Raw genomic sequence first — 21,001 nt, 5'->3', positions numbered from 1 at the left:
TCATTGGAAAGGCTTCTTAAGGCCTGCTTTGGACCCTGTTCCATATTTTCGATGAGATTTGACTTGCACCAACAATGTGAAGAAATGGTATACTGTCAGTTAATTGTAGTCATTAGATTTTTAATAATGTTTGACTTTTATTCTAATGATCCATAAAGTATCATCTTTGAATGGTTGTGATGTACTGATTGTGTAAAAACATTTACACAGACAGTGCATAGCAATTAATGTCTTAATAAAAGCGATTAATTATTAACTACAATTTTAATGATTAATTAATGATACTTTTCATAATTCTCATTTTTATACAACAATTATTATTTTTTTAACATGTGTGAAAAGTCCAAAACGAGTTATAATAAAAAATGGAGGTAGTCATTTTTAAAATCAGATGGCTAAAAGTTAAAAAACATCAAACTTCAGTGACCAAAAGTAAGGCAATAAAAAAAATATAATAGGATCACATGAAATATAATTAAATAATTTAATGATAACAATTCTCGACCTCGATGAATTATCGCGTTTTTAAATGTTCATTAAATTGTGTAAGGTTATCTTTTTTTATTAACAAAAAAAATGCATTGTTGTTGTTCATATTTATTTTTAAATTAAGATAAATCAAACCTCTATATATGTTTTCTGAGTTTTTTTATAAAAATAACCAAGTTTCGAAGTTTTATTACCAAACTAACCAACCTTTCTTGATAATTCCCAATATAACCATGTTTCAAACAAAAAAAAATTGAATTAAAGAGGAGGCGTCACTTGAATTAGCGCCTCCTATATATTTTTCAAATATTTCCAGTTACCTGCGAGTTTTCCTGCAGACTTGATATTACCTGCGGATTTTCTAACGGAGTTACCTGCAGAAAAATAATCCGCAGGTAAATCCCAGTAGTAAATTCGCAGGAAACATCAAATCTGCTAAAAATTCCGCAGATAAATGGAAAAAATTGAAGAAAAAAATATAGGAGGTGCCAATTCAAGTGGCGCCTCCTCTTTAATTCATTTTTTTGTTTGAAACATGGTTAGATTGGGAATTGTTGTGGAAGGTTGGTTAGTTTGATAATAAAACTTCAAAACTTGGTTATTTAGAAAAAAATCTATGTTTTCCGTGTTATCATATATATATATATATATATATATATATATATATATATATATATATATATATATATATATATATATATATATATATATATATATATATATAATCATCTTTTTAACAAAAAAAATCAAACAAACTTATTTTTCAAAAAAATTACACACTAACCATGTTTGGAGTATTTTACACGTATGCGGCATCCCACATAGCGCCTCCTATTTTTACCTGCAAATTTACCTACGAAAATTTTTAATGTTTGGTCCACAGATAAATCCACAGGTAACATTAACTCCGAAGTTAATTCCGCAGGTAACTGGAAATTAAAAAAAAAAAAGGAGGCGTCATGTGGGATGGCGCCTACGTGTAAAACACTCCCAAACATGGTTAGTGAGGTAATTTTTTTTTTTGAAATATGAGTTTGTTTGATTTTTTTTAAAGTTTGGTTATTCAATTTTTTCATATATATATATATATATATTAGAGAGAGAAAGAGAGGGAGAGAGATATCCTTCTATCATGATAACTTACTCTTAATAAATTTCTATTCTACATAGGACATATGTTGGATACAATGTCTAAGATAATATGTTCAACATCTTAAACTAGAATTTGAAAATAATAGAAAACAAATGATAAATTATAAAGCATTAAAGAACACAAAGGAATTGGTAATCCAATTCGGTGCAACGTCACCTACATATGATGAGTTTCCAATATGTGAAAGGAAACTCACTCTCAATAATGTTAATTCAATCGTCTTAGATGAACAAACCTTATTAAATGCGTCTACCTAATACTACATGTGACTTTTTATTTAGGATCCCCCCTGAATATGAGAATCCTTCTCACTTTCTCTTATCACTAACCTCGTATCTATACATAAAACAAATTAAAGATGTTGAATTACAACTCAACTAACATTCAACCTCTATGGCGTGAATATATAAGTTAAGCTACTTTAGAGGTTTAAAACAAAAAAGAATACAAATACTCAAAGAACAAAACCCTAGAACATTATACTTCAATACTAGAGTGACTTATTTGTTGTTAAGAGGAGTCTTTATATAACAGTTCGTCTGCTGGTTTTTTTTTTCCAATGGGCATTTGAATTGAGCAGCAGATTTGATATTGATGAAGATTATATTTGATCTTCATTCAATTTAAATAGTCATGTAAAATTGATTTGATATCATTAAATATTTTTAGCAAATCTTACTCCATAACTTATTACTAAAAGATTCAACTCATAAACACCACATCTTCTAGGAATGAAACAAAAATGTGCTCAGATTTACTCACTGAATTTTTCTTCTATACTGAGGGAAAATGCTACATAAATATTGGAACATCTTGTCCCAAATGTTGCATCTTCACTAAAATGTGCACAATAGAAATTAGATCGGATCAAATCATATTTTCTGATCATTCATCCAAAAGTGAACCTAACCACAAGTAATTTTATCTTAATATCAGACGAAACTTTTCCTTAAAACCGCACCACGAATACACACAATACCTTTTGAACTATAATTTTTTGGAGTAGTAAAGGTCGTTTGAAGTATATTGTACTTTTGTCTTTTTAGATCTTTGGCCGATACAAAACAATATAAATTATTGTTGTCCGTATTAATTTTAAAATTAAAAAAAAAATCAAACTTTTATATATATTTTTCAAGTTACTTCAACTAAGGGCATATATATTTACATAAAAGTTTGAAATACAAATGCATAAACAAACTAAAATTACATCTTTGACCCTTTTGGGGTCCTCTCACACCAACATACTAAAAAATACCATTTATTCACTATTAAGATTAAGCATAAGATAAACAAACCTAAGGTGCATCACGAAAAGAAAATTTCTCAAATGTAAATGTTACGAATCAGAAACCTGACGAGTACACGTGTGGCGAGAGCCTGGGTTTAGGGTGAACTAATAATGGCTCAGCTCGTTGAAGAGTAAGTCCAAAACCCTCATCCATGTTCATTTTTTCAGGTTTGAGCCCATTTTCAAGTTCCCAATTAAATGAATGGGCCAACGTAGCAGTTAAAAGTTGAACCATACGAAGTCCAAGACTCATCCCAACACAAATCCTACGTCCAGCGCCAAAAGGTATAACTTCAAAATCATTTCCCTTAATATCAACATCACACTTGTCACCACCTGGTAAAAATCTTTCGGGGTTGAATACTAATGGGTCATTCCATTGCTTTGGGTCACGGGCTATGGCCCATACGTTAATCAAAACAGTCGCACCTTTCGGAATGTGATATCCAAAAATCTCACAACTTTCTGAAGCAATTCTTGGAAGGGAAAGAGGTGTTGATGGATGCAAACGAAATGTTTCTTTTATGACTGCATGTAGGTAAGGTAAGTTTGGTATGTCCTCTTCTTTCACGTTCCTGTCTCGGCCCACAACATTGTCCAATTCTTGTTGGACCTTGGCTAAAATTTTTGGGTTTTTTATCAGTTCTGCAATAGCCCATTCTGTGGTACTTGATGATGTGTCTGTTCCAGCTACAAACATGTTCTATAAAAAAATCAAACTATTTGTAAGAATATGTTGTGTAAAAAAATTCAATGCCAAAGTAAATTATAATTTATCTAGTTGAAAAAATATCTGACGAAAGAGGTGTAAATTCGAACTCGCACTGCTTTAACTATTATTTTTAATAGTAAAATTATGACATTATTAAAAAAAAAAAAGTAATAAAGATCAGTATTAATTTTGGGAAGGTTATATAGTATTTTTAATTTAGACCAGATTAAAATGTATAGGTCTTAGTAATGAATCTTACATAATTACGATTTAAGGTAAAGACATCATGCTATAATGTGTTTAACACACCATATTATCGATTCTGATAAATCTTTAAGCTGAAAAATGCGTAGTAATAATGTGAATACATAGAAAAAAAATTAGGGACCAAACAAAAATTACTGCCACCCAATGTTCTACTTCATAAGAAGACAAGTTAGGTAAGGATTATTATTTTATTTTTTAATGAAACCTTGTATATTAAAAAGGAAACATTACAAAGAATTAAAAGATTAATAAAAAGTCTAATGTTGTCAATGATTGCAATGCATGTTTGTTGTTTATTTTTATATAATATAAAATTTAGTTTCAACTTTCAAGTACAATTTGAGATAAGGTGTCACTGTTTGAGTGTTAGGTTAGAATTTAAAAGAAAATGATAATGTAGAACATAATGTATAAAACTAATTATTTTTAAACTGAACATACAATTACTTTTAAATGATAATGCAATTATTTATGTATATAATTATTTTAAAATTTTAATAAACTAAGGTTGATTTTTCAACAGCTATTTATTTATAGGTAAACAGCTAGATTTTTTTTCAAATTAATGTTAATGCAATTATTTATTGGAAGATCTTTAAATGATAATGCAATTATTTATGTACCTAAATTAAATTGATTTTTTTTTTCAACAGCTAGGTTTTTAAGATGTTTACCTATTAATTAATATTTTGAATTAAATATACAATGGCGGACGACTAGGCTAGGACACTTAAAGGTCTAATAAAATTGACTAATTTTATTTTGGATTTTAGAAAAACATTAATTTAATTTTGTCTTTATTAAAATATAAATCTTTTAATTCTTAATATAAATCGGAATCTACCTAAAATATATTTTAAAATTTTAAATCATTTGATCTCATTAACAATTAAAAATATATCAAATGTAAGAATGCTGGAAAATCTAACTTACCAAGAGTAAAGCTTTGATCTCAGTATTAGTGAGTTTATTTCCTTCATCATCTCCTTCATCTCTAAGTGCCAACAAAGTAGTCAACAAATCCTTATGTTTCTCACTCTTAGAATTAGAAGTCTCATGTTCTTCAATAATGTTTGTTAAGAATGCATCAAATTTTTTGTGTAATATTTTCATTTTTGCTTGAACTCCTTGAAGGTCTAACCATTCCAACGAAGGAATGAAATCACTAATGTTGAAAACTCCAGCTAACACCATTGTTTCAAGAATCATATCCTTGAAATCATTAGCTTTTGGATCATTACCACCATTCTCGTCATTGAACACTCTTCTTCCTAACATAGCCCTAGCAAGTGCATTGGTTGTACATACACTCAATAATTGTCCCAATTTTACAGCTTTTGCGTCGGAATAACTACTTGCCAATTTGCTTGTCAATTTTGCTGTCTCTTCCTGAAAAGTGGAATTGATTAGTTTTATTCACTCCGATTTAATTTTTATAAAAAATATATATATTTTAAAGAGAAAAGGGGTGATGCACTGACAGTGTAAAATATTTTTACACTGTCAACCAATCACCACCCATGTATCCAATTAAACCATTTTTTTATTTGAAAAAACTTAATGACATGGAACATTTATAATTTTCTATTGGATGACAGTGTAAAATTATTTTACACTGTCAGCGCACTATCTTTTAACTCTATTTTAAATTTATCAAATAATTAATATATTTGATATATAAAAGATCAGATTTAATTTCTCATATAGACTGGAAAGAATATTATTTTGATTAAATATGTAATTTTAAAATTTTTAATATTATATTATGAAAATAATAAAATAAAATAAAAACAAAACAAAACTTTCCCACTTGCTTGTGTATTTCATTTTGACAAAAAAACATGAATAAGAACAAATTATTAGGTTTTTTTGTAGGTCAACTAAAAATGAAAGGTAGGTAAGCATAGACAAAGTGTCATCTTTTAAATTACTACATTTTTAAATGGTTTTTCTTATATTTTATCACTCTTAAATTTCAATTCAATTAATAAATCAAAATTCCTTTTTTTTAATATTCAAGTGGTTTTAAGTTATAGTTTTTCAGTTAAATAGTTGAAGTTTTTTATGTTTGATCTTATTGATGATTTTATCAACTAGATTAAATTGTCTTGAGCTATTAATTTAGTCACGATTATATCATAATATATAAGAGATTCTATTTAACTACAAAATTAACAATACAAACTTGTAATATGATTCTAAGTAGTTACAATTTAACTTATACAAAATTTTAAATTTTATGTTGTGTCTCTCTTGCATATCCTTATCATCAGTTTTAAAGTTAATATTTTTATTGTTTTTGTTTTGAATAAATGCTTTAAATTAAAAATATATATTAAATATAATTTTTTTAAGTTAACTGTTTATAATAAAAAATCATTTAAGTTATTATTGCCTAATAAATTCTTGAAAAAATAGTAATTGTCTAATAAGATAAACTAAATTGTTATGAAAGTTAAACATAGATAATTCACAAAATAGATGACTTTTATTAATAATAAAAAAATAAGCACAGTGATGTATGCTATCATCATAGCAAGGATAACAAAATTAACCTGAGACTTTACTTGATAATAATTTAAAAAAAAAAAATAGGAAAAAAACATTAAAAAAAGAAGAGAATTGGTCAAAAGATTAAGAAGAAGTCACCATATGTTATAAGTCCCACTTTCAAATATATTTTCTTTTTTTATCAAGAAGTTTTCATTTCAATCCAAAAATATTTAAGTACTAAAAACTAAATATTAATTGATTTTTAATATGGTTGATATTTTGAATTAATTTTGTTTTACTACTTTTTCTTTTTGGCAAAATTTGTTTTTACCACTTTAGTATATAAATAAATTATTTTAAGATACAAGATTCATCTATTGAAAAAGTCAACAAATAAAATATATAGCTCCTTCAAGAACCAAAATATGGAAAGTAATATATTTTCATATTGCAATAAATATTTTCCTATACAATTTTTTTCCATATACTTTATTTTTTTATAGTAAATATTGCAATGAATATTATTACTTACCAATTAAGTCATGCAAATCATAAGACTGTCATATAAATTTGTTTATAAGAAAAAAAATAAATTTTATTTAAAAATGAAACTGCAGTAATTTTAAAACGCGCAGAGCAAAATTCTAAGTTTAAACGCAAGTAATAACAAATGATCAACTTAATAATATGAGTTTTAACAACAAACACAAATTTATGATTTAAAATTTAGAATATGATATTAACTAACCTCACGTAAATGTTGAAATTCGGCCATAACTTTGTTTGAAAAGAGATGAACCGAAGAGATCTTTCGGAGCAATCTCCACCTTGGGCCATAAGGAGCAAAGACAAGGTCTTGATAATTATAAACCATATTCTTAGCTGCGGCATTAGGTGGCCGGCTACTAAAGTTAGCATCATGAACCTTTAAGAATTGCTCAGCCACGGAGGCGGAAGCGGCCACAATAACATCGACAAACCCTAATTTGAGGTGCATCAAAGGGCCATGAATTTGAGCCAAAGCAGCAATAGATTGGTGTGGGGCAGAGCCTACGTGAGGCATGTTACCTATTATAGGCCATGGTTTTGGTCCAGGTGGAAGTGGCAGTGAAGAAGATGATTTTGTTGTGGATTTGAGAAAACGGTATATTAAGATAGATAATATGAAAGTGGATAGTGAAATGAGCCATAGAGACATGGTTTTTGTGTAGTGAATATGAAATGATGATAAAGGACAAGGATATAAGGTTGTAATGTATAAGAACAAGAATGTGTTTTGAAAAGAAAGTAGTTGACGTTTTATTGTTGTCTGATTAAGGAAAGGCTAAGTGGGTTGGTATTTATAGGGAAACAGGAAACGTTTCTTGACTTTATGCAATTGCCAACTTGTATTAGAATATTAATTAAATATGGTTGGTTATATTAATTTATTTAAAATATTTAGACAAATCAAATAAGATGATTCTAGGACACATTTTTACGATTTACCTCTAAACTGTTTTAACTCTCTTTAGAGTTTTTGTTGTAAGGGTTGCACCCCTAGTGCGATATCTTATAAAATTGTTTATTAAAAAAAAATGGAATTTTTAATATTGTTTACCATCCTAAATTTGTAGACTTAAGTAACAATCAAAATTGGTGTCAACGAACCGTGTAACAATGCGTCATATTTTATGTGATATAAGAGACTACTCAATTTTCCATCTTTCCAAAGCAAAAAAATAAAGCTTTACAATGAAATAGAAAGAGGAAAAGAATTAATGTGAAGGCATGGAATAGAGATTTTGAGATAAACCAAATTTATTGTTATTACTCCCTTTGATTTAATATAGATATCTTTTTTTATAATTTTATATTTATTTAAAATTATTTATTCTTTTATAATATTAATTAAAAATTCATTAAATTACTTGTATTTATTGTATTTTAATTAATTCAACTCCTTCAATATCGACTAATAATATGGTTGTATTAATAAACGACAATCATTTTTATTGAAATTATTCTTGGCTAGTGATAGGTCTAATAGTCACTCATTGTATATAAATCACAACTGACACTACTATAAAATATATATTTAATAACACTATATTACTACAGTTTTTTTGTTAACCGTAATAATATCTCATTTTTGTACTTCTAAAATAAGTTAAATATTTATTTTTGAGTATCAATACTGAAAACTTTACAAGAATAATGGATCAAGCCAAACAAGATTTCCTTTAACCTCACAACTCTCGCGGGAATGGGTGGTTGACACCTAGAAATTCATGGGAGATAGTTAGACCCCATGATTTCAAAGTACTGACTATTGATCCATTACACGCTCTATCCGCAAACGCACATTAAAGACAAAGAAATGAGATGTTGGGAAACCGATTAGGGAAAGGGGCAATCAAACCAAATGAAGGGAACTCAAATAAATATAGTGGCGACTGGGGAAGAACAAATTAGTGTCCCCCCCAAGGGTCTTCCTCACTTATTCTACTACATAGTCCCTCAAACACAAGAGCTCGTAGAGGTTAATATGCTTTAATCCCTTACAATCAATTCTTACTAAGGAGCCCTATCCTACCGCTTAGTGTTATCCTTAAATGAGGAATGGCTGCCACTCCTCTAACAAGTAATTATCGACTCCCTCATGCGATACTTTTTTAGTCCTTAAGGTTAGACATTTTTGAGTTCCTCATGTGAGAATTAATTAAGCCCCTCATGCGATAATTTGTTTAGTCCCTCAGGCGAGACTTTGTTGAATCCCTCTAGTGAGGTCTCATTTATGAGGCATCACAGTGCATGGATAATTAAGCCCATATCGCCCACCAGGGTGTCAGAGATACATTTTTCTCGTCAGCTAGAGGAACTTGGACATCCATCATTAAAAGAAATGGAACATCAAATCGCTAGTATAGACTGAATCACCACTTAAGTAATACGTGTATTGTATGAAATGCACCTAATTATGATATTCTTAAGAAGCCAAGTTTGGCATTGCTACATGCACATGCGTCAGATTTAGAGGACAAGGATAGGTTGCCCATATCCTTGTCTTTATCCATATAAAAACTTACATCGTCTTCCTTTCCAATTTTTCTACTTAATATTTTTCCAAGAGTATTGTACCAGTTTGAGACATATCCTCCAAGTTCCTGATCAACATTGCTGGTATAATTTTCCAGCTCGTTCTTATCCTTTCTTTGCCCCATTTTATACTGCAAACATTAACCCAAAGATATTTATCAATAACATTCTTTCTTCTTTTAATCCTTATCAAGATTAAAATGGGTAAAGGTGATAAACGTGTTAAAGTACATGAATTTGCGTCCTTATATTCAGATGGGGAAATAGTTGCAATCTTTCAATGGAAAATTGGTTATTTATATTATTGGACATGAAGAAGATGTAATCCCGAAGCCTTGTCCCAAAAAGGAGAGAGCTAACATTTCTCTCGTGAGTGGTTCGCTCGTTGCATATTTTTACTTTCATCTTCACCTTATTTTTTATTTGGGTCTCTTAATCCCTTTTACACAGTTCAAGGCTAAACTCTTATCAACCACGAATATTTCCCCTCAAAGGTTACGCCTAACGTATAGAGTATTACTGGGGACTTTGGAATTTTTTGTCGCCGGCTGGAAGTTACTCCTTTTGTAAGGATATTCTTTTCTTTAGTTAATGTCAAGCTGACGGCTACCAATGGTTTGGCAACTCTTTTCCTCTTTTTAGGGAAGAAAATAATGGGGCCTTACTCTGACCTCTTCCCTGATTAGGATGTGAGATAGGGTTAATACAAATTTGAATATCTCATTATGGTACGTTCGTCGTTTTGTATATAACTAATTCCTCACTTATTTTTTAAATTTTGTTTAACCATTTAGGTACATTAATCGTGTCTATATATAATTAAATAAAAAGGATACTTATGGATTCTTAGATCCGGTTAGTATTTGATTTACCAGTAATTCTGCAAAAAAGATTGAAACATACATAACATCATTCTTAGATGGGAAAAATTACTGTTACTTAGCACCATTTCCCAATGAGTGAGTATTTTGAAATTGTGGTTTCTCTATTATATATAGTTAGTTTCCATGTTTTACCAAATACTAATTATATATGCTTGTGTTCACTCAATGAAATTTTTTAATTGATTATCGTATCTATTCAGACGAATATGGTAATTACATTGTGTTCCTTACACCATCCGCTTGAAGATAAGATGAAAAAAATTATTACCAGGTAATTTTATGTTTATGAGACTTATATTAGTGTTTACTTGACTTTTTAATTAGTTTAGCATGTAATATTTTTAAATGAATTTCAATATGCATGGTTGTTGAGCGACATAATTATATAAAGAAAATTCTGGAAAAAAGCTCACATTTTGTGAGCACAAGGTAAGTGGATTAATAGTGACATTCATTATATATATATAGTTAAATGCATGTGTGGTTATATATTCATGAAATGTTTAAATTTTTAGACGAGGAGACGAAACGAGGCATACATGTGTGGGTATTATGTAATGAAACACGTGATATATATTGTCTCTGTCGACGTTGTTGATTCTTGGGATTATATATTAAGTCATGAAAGGTTTACAATAACGTATTAATGTTTAAGTTTTTTATTATATTTCAAATTATGTGATATTCAATTTTCTTCATTTTGTTATGTAGACGTTTAACGACAGGACACATTTCTCTCATGTTGACATAAAAGACATTCGTAAATATTGGACGTTTATTTTCAATGCGCTAATTTAAAAGTGTGCTAGTGTATCACTTTGGCTTTGAATTTGGTTTCTATATTTTATTGACTAAAATAATAATGGAGTATTAACTTTTGATTAGTATTATGAAAAGGTTTTGTTTTTTTATGCTTTGGTGAATGGTTTGAAATTTGTTTTTGTGACTGCTATATGTTTGTGAATTTTACTGTGTGAAAAAAATAGATGGTTGTTCTTCATTGTTATTTGACTCTTATAAACTTTGATAGATTTATGTTTTTCTTCTATTTCTACGACAATGATTTTTACAGATCTATTTGGAATAAAAATTAGCTAAAGGGAAATGTGTTCAAGTTTGTGCATATCATTTATTTCCCTCTTTGTGTAATTGTTGGCTAATGTTCATGTAATGATATGAAATATGATTTGTATTCTAACACGGGGATCAAATACTTTTTTATATCTACAATGATTTCGAAAGTGTACATGGAAAGATTTAGAGAGATTTACGAATTGAAGATTTGCAAGATGGAGATTTTGTTATGGAAGAAATTTGAGATAAAATTAAGCATAAATTTTAGGGTTTGTTTTATTTATCTTTTTTTCTCTTCATTTTAGTATATGAGATTTGAACTTTATTATTCCTTAAAACATTGATACAATTTTTCTTTCAATTTTGAATCAGTTGACAGTGGAACTTTTAAGTAATGCATTGTTAAAAATACTCTTGAATAACTAAATTGTATTTTGAATATTTCATTTTCATATCATATGGATTTCTTCAACTCTTAGATTTTAATACCAAATAGAATTATCTAATAGAATTATCTGACTCATGGTTAAAAAATGAAGGAGAGATCAACCACCATTATAGGACGGTTATGAGATGCAACTGAATCAAAATTGACATTGAGGTTGCAACATGAGTTCCAAAGATTTTATCTCCCTTGCAGAAAACCATAATGTCACCAACAAAGAGAGTATGAGATGGGACAAGGGTGTTTCTAGCCCCACTGATCATCTTCAACTCACTAGAATGAGTCAAGTTGGAGATTCCTCTGCTGAGAACCTCTTCAGCCAAGAAAAATAGAATTGGAGAAAGAGGGTCCCCTTTCCTCACACCATTCTTGCAAGAGAAGAAATCAACTTATTTGACATTTATGCCAACAAATAAAAAAGCAGACTCAAGGATTACTTTAATCCAATTACAAAATTTGGAATTAAATCTAAAATTACTTAAGACTTTCGGCAGGAAAGGCCAATGAATGGTGTCAAAAGCTTTGGAAATGTAAATTTTGAGAGCAACATTACCTCCAAAGGGCTTTTTGGAAAGTAAGTTGGTGGCTTCATAAGCAATGAGAATGCAGTCTTTAATTTGTCTACCCTTAATGAAACCTTTTTGCTCAGTTGAAATCAAATGAGGAAACAAGATGGCAAGTATACTAGCAAGAATTTTAGTTATGAGCTTGTTCTTGGAGTTGGATAGAGCAATAGGCCTGAATTGATCAATCTGCACCTTTAATCTTTGGAATGAGAACAATAGTGTTGGAATTGTAATGGGGTAAAATCAACCCATCCTTGAAAAATTGAACAACAACATTAGTGACATCATTATCAATGATGTCTCAGTAATCTTGATAGAAAATGGGTCCAAAACCATCAGGGCCTAGAGTACTGTCCCTCTTAAGATTCATGTCAGCATTCTTAATTTCTTGATTAGACGGTAAAGAAGTGAGAATCATGTTGTTGTCTTCAAAAATCGGTCTAAGAACATTTTCTTCAATTAGACCATTGTCCAACAATACATCTTCCTTGTTGAACATCTTCTTGTAGTGTCTAGAAATAAAGGATTCAATATTGTTCATATCATTTGTTATAGTACCATCAATGTTAAGAGAGTTGAAGGTATTGTTGCTTCTTTTAATCTTTGCATATGTGTGAAATATTTTTGTGTTTCTATCTCCATTGACACACAAGTTGATTTTAGCCTTCTCCTTCCAAAAATCTTCCTCCACAAAGAGCACCTCATCTATTTTGACTTGAGCATCTTTTTCCTGTTATTGAAGGCTATCATTGTGACCTTTGTCTATAATCTCTTTTGGGATGTTTTTAAGAATCTCCTCAGCATCTTTGACCTTAGCCTTCACATTACCAAAACAGTTTTTGTTCCACTCTTTGAGTTTCCCTTTGAGAATTCTAAGCTTCTTATCAAGGATAAACATAGGGCAACCAGAAATTCTGCAATTACAAGCCACAAAAATAATATCTCTGCAATTTTTATCCACATACCACATTTTCATAAATCTAAATTGAGAAATATGAATATTTTCCCTATAAAAATACTCAGAAGGATAAGATAGTGATCAAATTTATTTTTGATAAGGGTGTGATAAGAAGTATATGTACATGTATCTAGCCAATGAAAGTTGCAAATGACCATGTCAAGTCTTTTTTCAGTGAAAGCCTTGCCCTTTTTACCATTGTTCCAAGTGAACTGTTTGCCAAGAGTACGGATGTGGATGAGTTATTGATTCTATGACCAATTTAAAAATTCATGCATAAGAATAGAAGCAGGAGAGTGGCTACCATTAATTCATCAACACTGATGATGGCATTAAAATCTCTAAGGTAGCACCAGGGAATATTATGGATTAAGGTAGTAAGATTATGCCACAGACCTTTTCTAGTTATGTAATTAGTAGAAGCATAAATAACAGCGAAACGAAGAATTTTATTGTAAAAGGAGATAGTGAAGTCAACATATTGAGCATCCCTGTATAGGACATTAGGATTGAGGTCATTTTTGCAAAGACACCAAAGATTAGGTAGAAGATCATGTCTCTCATTCATAGCAAACATCTTGTAGTAAAGTTTTTTAGACCATTTAGTGGAGAATTTATTGAAGTCCGTATAGGGCTCAGTGTAACACCCATAATTTCAGTTTATTAATTTAAATTGGATTTAAATTAAATAATTGGAATTTTAGAATTTAAATTGGATTTAATTGGAAAATGATGGAGTAAGAGCTATTGGGCTTATGGTGTGGTGATAGTAAAAGAGGGGTGCTAATTAGTTAGGCCTTTTACTAAGTTATGGTTAATTTATTTTATTTTATTTTTCATAAAATAAGAAAAAAGAATCATTTGGGGAAAAAGGAAGAACACGTGAAAAGAGCAAGAGAAGCGGAAGAGACAAGAACGTGAAACCGGAAGGAGGGCATTCAAGAAATTCATCGAGGTAAGGGGGGACTCTTCCTTTTAGTATCTCTTATGTGGTCTTAGGTGATAGGTAGATGGATGTATGGTTTGGTTCAATTGGATATTGGGGTTGTTAGGTTAGGTTGTTATAATTGGATTGAATTGATGATAATTGTGTGAACTATTTGGTTAATAATGCGTTAAATGATGTTTTGTGGTGTATAATTGAATATATGACGATTGTATGCCTGTATGTGATGTCTGGAATCGTTTTTGGGTGAAAGGGGAGTGAAATCGCAGGGTCTGTCGCAGACTTGGGGTTTGCTGAAATCGCAGGTCCGCTGAGCGGAGGTCCCAACGTAGTTCACTCCTGTTTGACGTCGCTTGAGGTCCGCTGAGCGGGGGTCTGAAGGATTTCGCTTCTGCCTTGCTCCGCTGAGCGAACCTTGCTGTGTGTGAGTTTTTCCAAACTTCAAAATAACGTATCTTTTGATCCGTGAATCATCTCTTAGTGCCGTTTTGGGCGTTGTGCAAGTAATTAAATGTTTAACATGATGAATGATGAATAATGGTATTAGCCGACTTTATTTCTTTAAAAACTCGATTTAATTACTTGATGAGAATTGAACATTGTGTGCATATGAGATAGGTGTGACAATGTGTTTGATGTGATGATGGATTGGTTGTGATTTGTTATTATGATTGTGATGGATGCATGACTATTTGAATGATGTTGAAAACATGTACATACTTATTCGGTGATGTGGTGTTGAGATGAGTTGTTCATCGTGATTCAGTGTGTTTTAAGTATGTTATATGTGTTTCATTCATTCATATGCATTGATGTTGGATCCCGGTGATGTTTGGATCGTTGGTGGACATATTTCCCATTGTGTGGAAATTGTGTCGGTGGGCCGTATCTCGATGAGGCGTAGATCGGTTAGGTGGATTGATCCCACGGTTTATTGGTACCACATGCATAGTGTCAGTTGTGTCATATGCATTTTGTCATAATATGATTGTATGGATTTCTGCAGTATGTGTTGTAATTTATTATTGTGTGAATTAATGAATAATAGATGTGAATCTGAATATGTATAATTGGGTGAACGGTATATTATGATGCTTGTTGCTTATGAATTGCATAATATTTACTAATTGAGAATGAGACTCACCCTTACATGTTGTCATTTTCAGATTGAGGAGTAGCGGCATTAGTGCTTGGGGAGGATGACTCATAGAGTTTATCCGTTTATGTTGGGTCGTGTCAGTCATGCTCTGATCTGTAACACTGGGGAACGATAGTTATAGAGATTTTATGAAATTAATCTACTTTATTGGTGTTGGATTATGATTCCATTGAATGTATTTGATAATGTTCTTATTCCGCTGTGATAAACATAATTACGATTTGGTGAACCGTTTCCTAATGAAGCATGACTTGACCATGATTGGTTTATTTATTTTATATAATTGTGGCACCCTTGTGTTTATGTTTTACTCTGATATAATTGTTTAAAAATTGCCGCGGGGTTTAGAAGGGTGTTACAATAGTGGTATCAGAGCATAGTCGGTCGTTTGAGTCAGAGTCTTAGTGTCAGTTAATCCCTCGTATGCGAATAGTGTAAGGTTGACACTATCGATACATATCGTTCTAATGAATATTGTTTTATATTTAGCAGAAAAATGGCCGCAAGAGGAGGAAGAAACGACGATGCAATTGCTGAGGCTCTGGGCATGATTGCTGGTGTACTGGGAGGGAATGTCAATGGAGCTGGTATTGGTGCTGACAGGCAGCTGAACAGTTTTCAGCGGAACAATCCTCCGTTGTTCAAGGGCACACATGATCCTGAAGGTGCTCAGAAATGGCTTAAGGAGATCGAGAGGATTTTCAGAGTCATCGATTGTGCTGAGAACCTGAAAGTGAGGTATGGCACTCATATATTGTCCGAAGAAGCTGATGACTGGTGGATGGCTACCAGGGCTGAATTGGATGCTGATGGTGTAGCTGTTTCCTGGGCTGTGTTCAAGAGAGAGTTTCTGAGGAGGTATTTTCCCGAAGACGTTCAAGGCAGGAAAGAGATTGAATTTTTGGAGCTGACTCAGGGTAATATGACGGTACCAGAGTATGCTTCGAAATTTGTCGAGTTGGCGAAGTACTATGTTCACTACAACAATGACGAGGCTAGTGAATTCTCAAAGTGCATCAAGTTTGAGAATGGTCTTCGTGATGAGATCAAGCAAGGGATCAGGTACCAGAGAATTCGACGATTTGTCGATTTGGTGGACTGTAGTAGGATCTTCGAAGAGGATAACCTTAAGCTGAAGTCATCTCACTCTCGCGAGTTGGTTGACAAGAAAGGTAAGAAGCCTATGGATAGAGGTAAGCCATATGGTAGAGGAAATCCTAGGGATGGGGATTGGAAGAGGCCTAGTGGGGGAGATTCTGGTGCTCCCGTTAGGTGCTACAACTGTGGAGAGACTGGGCATAGAAGGAATGAGTGAAAGAGTAGAGAGAAGAAATGCTTCAAGTGTGGTAAGGCGGGTCATATTGCTTCAGATTGTAGGATGAAGATTGTGACTTGCTACAATTGCGGCGAAGAGGGTCACATCAGTCCGCACTGCACTAAACCGAAGAAGGATCAGGTTGGTGGAAAAGTCTTTGCCTTATCTGGGTCAGAGACTACTCCAGAAGATCGTCTAATTAAAGGTACGTGTTTTATTCATGACACACCTTTAGTTGCCATTATTGATACTGGGGCGACCCATTCGTTCATTTCATTGGATTGTGCTAAACGATTGGAATTAGAAATATCTGCTATTCATGGAAGTATGGTTATTGACACTCCTGCGTCGGGTTCAGTAACTACTTCTTCTGCTTGTTTGAACTGTTCTATTGACATATTTGGTAGAAAGTTTGGAATGGACTTAGTGTGCCTTCCTCTTGAAGGACTTGACGTCATTTTGGGGATGAACTGGTTGCAATTTAATCGAGTTCATATTAATTGTTTTACGAAGACGGTTATCTTTCCTGAAGAGGTTAGTGTTGAGGATTTGACTATGTCGGTCAAACGGATGAATTTGGCTATCAATGATGGAGCGGTGGTATTTATGTTGTGCTCCTCGATGGAAGTGAAAGGGGGCGATAGCACTGGTGAGCTACGGGTAGTGAATGAGTATCCGGAAGTGTTTCCAAAAGATGTTAGTGAGTTGCCACCTGAAAGAGAAGTGGAGTTCGCTATAGAATTGATTCTTGGAACTAGTCCTGTGTCGATGGCACCGTATCGCATGTCGGCATCGGAATTGGCTGAACTGAAGAAACAGTTAGAAGAATTGTTGGAGAAGAAGTTTATTCGTCCTAGTGTGTCACCGTGGGGTGCGCCGGTACTGTTGGTTAAGAAGAAAGAAGGTTCAATGAGGCTATGTGTTGATTATAGACAACTGAACAAAGTGACAATCAAGAATCGATACCCTTTGCCGAGGATTGACGACTTGATGGACCAGTTGGTTGGAGCTTGTGTGTTTAGCAAGATTGATCTGAGGTCTGGATATCACCAAATTCGTGTGAAGGCGGAAGATATTCAGAAGACGGCATTCCGAACCAGGTATGGACACTATGAATATTCTGTTATGCCATTTGGTGTTACTAATGCACCTGGTGTTTTCATGGAGTATATGAACAGGATATTTCACCCGTATCTTGACAAGTTCGTGGTAGTGTTCATTGACGACATTCTGATTTACTCGAAGAGTGATGAAGAACATGCAGATCATTTAAGAGTGGTGTTGGAGTTATTGAAAGAGAAGAAATTGTATGCGAAATTGTCTAAATGTGAATTCTGGCTGAAGGAAGTAAGTTTTCTTGGCCATGTAATTACGAAGGACGGTATCGCAGTGGATCCTATGAAGGTAGAAGCAGTATCTCAGTGGGAGACGCCGAAGAATGCTTCAGAGATTCGCAGTTTTCTTGGCCTGGCAGATTACTATAGAAAGTTCATTGAGGGATTTTCGAAGTTGGCATTACCAATGACTAAGTTAACAAGAAAAGGACAAGTATTTGTATGGGATTCAGAATGTGAAAAAGGTTTTCAAGAATTGAAGAAAAGATTGACAAGTGCTCCGATCTTAATTTTGCCTAATCCAGCGAAGTCTTTTAATGTGTACTGTGATGCTTCACTGATGGGTTTAGGTGGTGTTTTGATGCAAGATAAGCATGTAGTGGCCTATGCTTCAAGACAGTTGAAAATTCATGAAAGGAATTATCCGACTCATGATTTGGAATTGGCGGCTGTGGTGTTTGTGTTGAAGTTGTGGAGACATTATCTCTATGGTTCTCGATTTGAGGTATTCAGCGATCATAAGAGTCTGAAGTATCTCTTCGATCAGAAAGAGCTCAACATGAGACAGAGAAGATGGTTAGAATTTTTGAAGGACTATGATTTCGGTTTGAATTACCATTCTGGTAAAGAAAATGTTGTTGCTGATGCATTGAGCAGGAAGTCATTGCATATGTCTATGCTAATGGTGCGAGAATTGGATTTAATTGAACAATTCCGAGATTTGAGTTTAGTATGCGAAAGTACTTCTAATAGCGTTAAGTTGGGAATGTTAGAGTTAACTAATAGTATCCTTGAAGATATTAGAAACGGACAGAAATCTGACGTTGGATTGATAGATAAGTTGACATTAATCAACCAAGGTCGAGGAGGTGAATTCCGAATTGACGAGAATGGTGTCATAAGGTTTGGAGACCGAGTGTGTGTACCCGATGTTGCTGAGATCAGAAAGAGTATTCTGGAAGAAGGACACCGGAGTGGATTGAGCATTCATCCTGGTGCTACCAAGATGTATCATGATTTGAAGAAGTTATTTTGGTGGCCTGGAATGAAGAAGGAAATTGCTGAGTTTGTTTATGCTTGCTTAATTTGTCAGAAGTCGAAAATTGAGCATCAGAAACCGTCTGGATTGATGGAACCGTTGTTTGTTCCGGATTGGAAGTGGGATGGAATTTCCATGGACTTTGTATCTGGTTTGCCTAGAACGAGCAGGAATTGTGATTCTATCTGGGTTATTGTAGACCGGTTGACAAAATCTGCTCACTTTATTCCAATAAGAATGGATTATCCGATGGAGAAGTTGGCTCAATTGTATGTTGAGAAGATAGTGAGTTTGCATGGTGTTCCAACTAGTATTGTGTCGGATAGAGATACGAGATTTACTTCTAAGTTCTGGACAGGATTGCAGGAAGCCTTAGGTACTAAGTTGAGGTTGGGTTCTGCTTATCATCCGCAGACAGATGGTCAGATGGAGAGAACGATTCAATCGTTAGAGGATTTGCTACGAGCTTGTGTATTAGAGAAAGGTGGTGCTTGGGATAGTTATTTACCTTTGGTTGAGTTTACCTACAACAATAGTTATCATTCGAGTATTGGTATGGCTCCGTTTGAAGCATTGTATGGTAGGAGATGTAGAACGTCGCTGTGTTGGTACGAATCTGGAGAAAATACGGTGGTTGGTCCGGAGATTGTGCAACAAACTACAGAAAAGATCAAGATGATTCAGGAGAAGATGAGAGCTTCTCAGAGTCGTCAGAAGAGTTACCATGACAAAAGAAGGAAGGATATTGATTTTAAGGAAGGAGATCATGTATTCATGCGGGTTACTCCGATGACTGGCATTGGAAGAGCCTTGAAGTCGAAGAAGTTAACTCCGCGTTTCATTGGTCCATTTCAGATTACTAAGAAGATTGGAAAGGTTGCTTATCAGGTTGCTTTACCGCCTGCACTCGCTAATTTGCATGATGTGTTCCATGTATCCCAGTTGAGGAAATACATTGAAGATCCGTCTCATGATATTCAAGTAGATGATATACAGGTGCGAGATAATCTGACTGTAGAGACATTACCTATGAGGATTGAAGATCGTAAAGTGAAGCAGTTGCGAGGTAAAGATATAGCAACGGTGAAAGTGGTTTGGGGAGGACCAGCCGGTGGAAATGTCACATGGGAGTTAGAGAGCCAGATGAAGGACTCTTACCCGGAACTTTTCGTCTAAGGTATGTTTTCGAGGACGGAAACTCTTTAAGTGGGGGAGAGTTGTAACACCCATAATTTCAGTTTATTAATTTAAATTGGATTTAAATTAAATAATTGGAATTTTAGAATTTAAATTGGATTTAATTGGAAAATCATGGAGTAAGAGCTCTTGGGCTTATGGCGTGGTGATAGTAAAAGAGGGGTGCTAATTAGTTCGGCCTTTTACTAAGTTATGGTTAATTTAATTTATTTTATTTTTCATAAAATAAGAAAAAAGAACCATTTGGGGAAAAAGGAAGAACACGTGAAAAGAGCAAGAGAAGAGGAAGAGACAAGAACGTGAAACCGGAAGGAGAGCATTCAAGAAATTCATCGAGGTAAGGGGGGGACTCTTCCTTTTAGTATCTCTTATGTGGTCTTAGGTGATAGGTAGATGGATGTATGGTTTGGTTCAATTGGATATTGGGGTTGTTAGGTTAGGTTGTTATAATTGGATTGAATTGATGATAATTGTGTGAACTATTTGGTTAATAATGCGTTAAATGATGTTTTGTGGTGTATAATTGAATATATGACGATTGTATGCCTGTATGTGATGTCTGGAATCGTTTTTGGGTGAAAGGGGAGTGAAATCGCAGGGT

The 21,001-nt window shown here is 33.1% G+C and overlaps 1 protein-coding gene across 1 annotated transcript; it reads right to left on the bottom strand.

The window, feature by feature from the left end:
• Window positions 1-2,781: 2,781 nt before the first annotated feature.
• Window positions 2,782-7,701, bottom strand: LOC131662634 (flavonoid 3'-monooxygenase-like). Its single transcript, XM_058932483.1, has 3 exons — window positions 7,154-7,701; window positions 4,846-5,301; window positions 2,782-3,636 (listed from the first exon to the last, which is right to left on the bottom strand). The coding sequence occupies exons 1-3, from the start codon at window positions 7,601-7,603 to the stop codon at window positions 2,989-2,991; spliced, it is 1,554 nt and encodes a 517-aa protein (XP_058788466.1). The 5' UTR covers window positions 7,604-7,701; the 3' UTR covers window positions 2,782-2,988.
• Window positions 7,702-21,001: the final 13,300 nt, after the last annotated feature.

This window comes from Vicia villosa, linkage group LG3 (genome assembly GCF_029867415.1).
Source record: "Vicia villosa cultivar HV-30 ecotype Madison, WI linkage group LG3, Vvil1.0, whole genome shotgun sequence".
NCBI lineage: Eukaryota > Viridiplantae > Streptophyta > Magnoliopsida > Fabales > Fabaceae > Vicia > Vicia villosa.
Note: the sequence above shows the minus strand (reverse complement) of the source record. Positions and strands in the feature narration are given on the sequence as shown.

What these genes read in the sequence shown, in the direction of transcription:
- LOC131662634 (XM_058932483.1), bottom strand. Translation starts at nt 7,603, where the DNA reads ATGTCTCTATGGCTCATTTCACTATCCACTTTCATATTATCTATCTTA. An exon ending in AATTTCAACATTTACGTGAG is followed by an intron (nt 5,302 to 7,153) that starts GTTAGTTAATAT and finishes TCCACTTTTCAG; the next exon opens with GAAGAGACAGCAAAATTGAC. An exon ending in AGATCAAAGCTTTACTCTTG is followed by an intron (nt 3,637 to 4,845) that starts GTAAGTTAGATT and finishes ATTTTTTTATAG; the next exon opens with AACATGTTTGTAGCTGGAAC.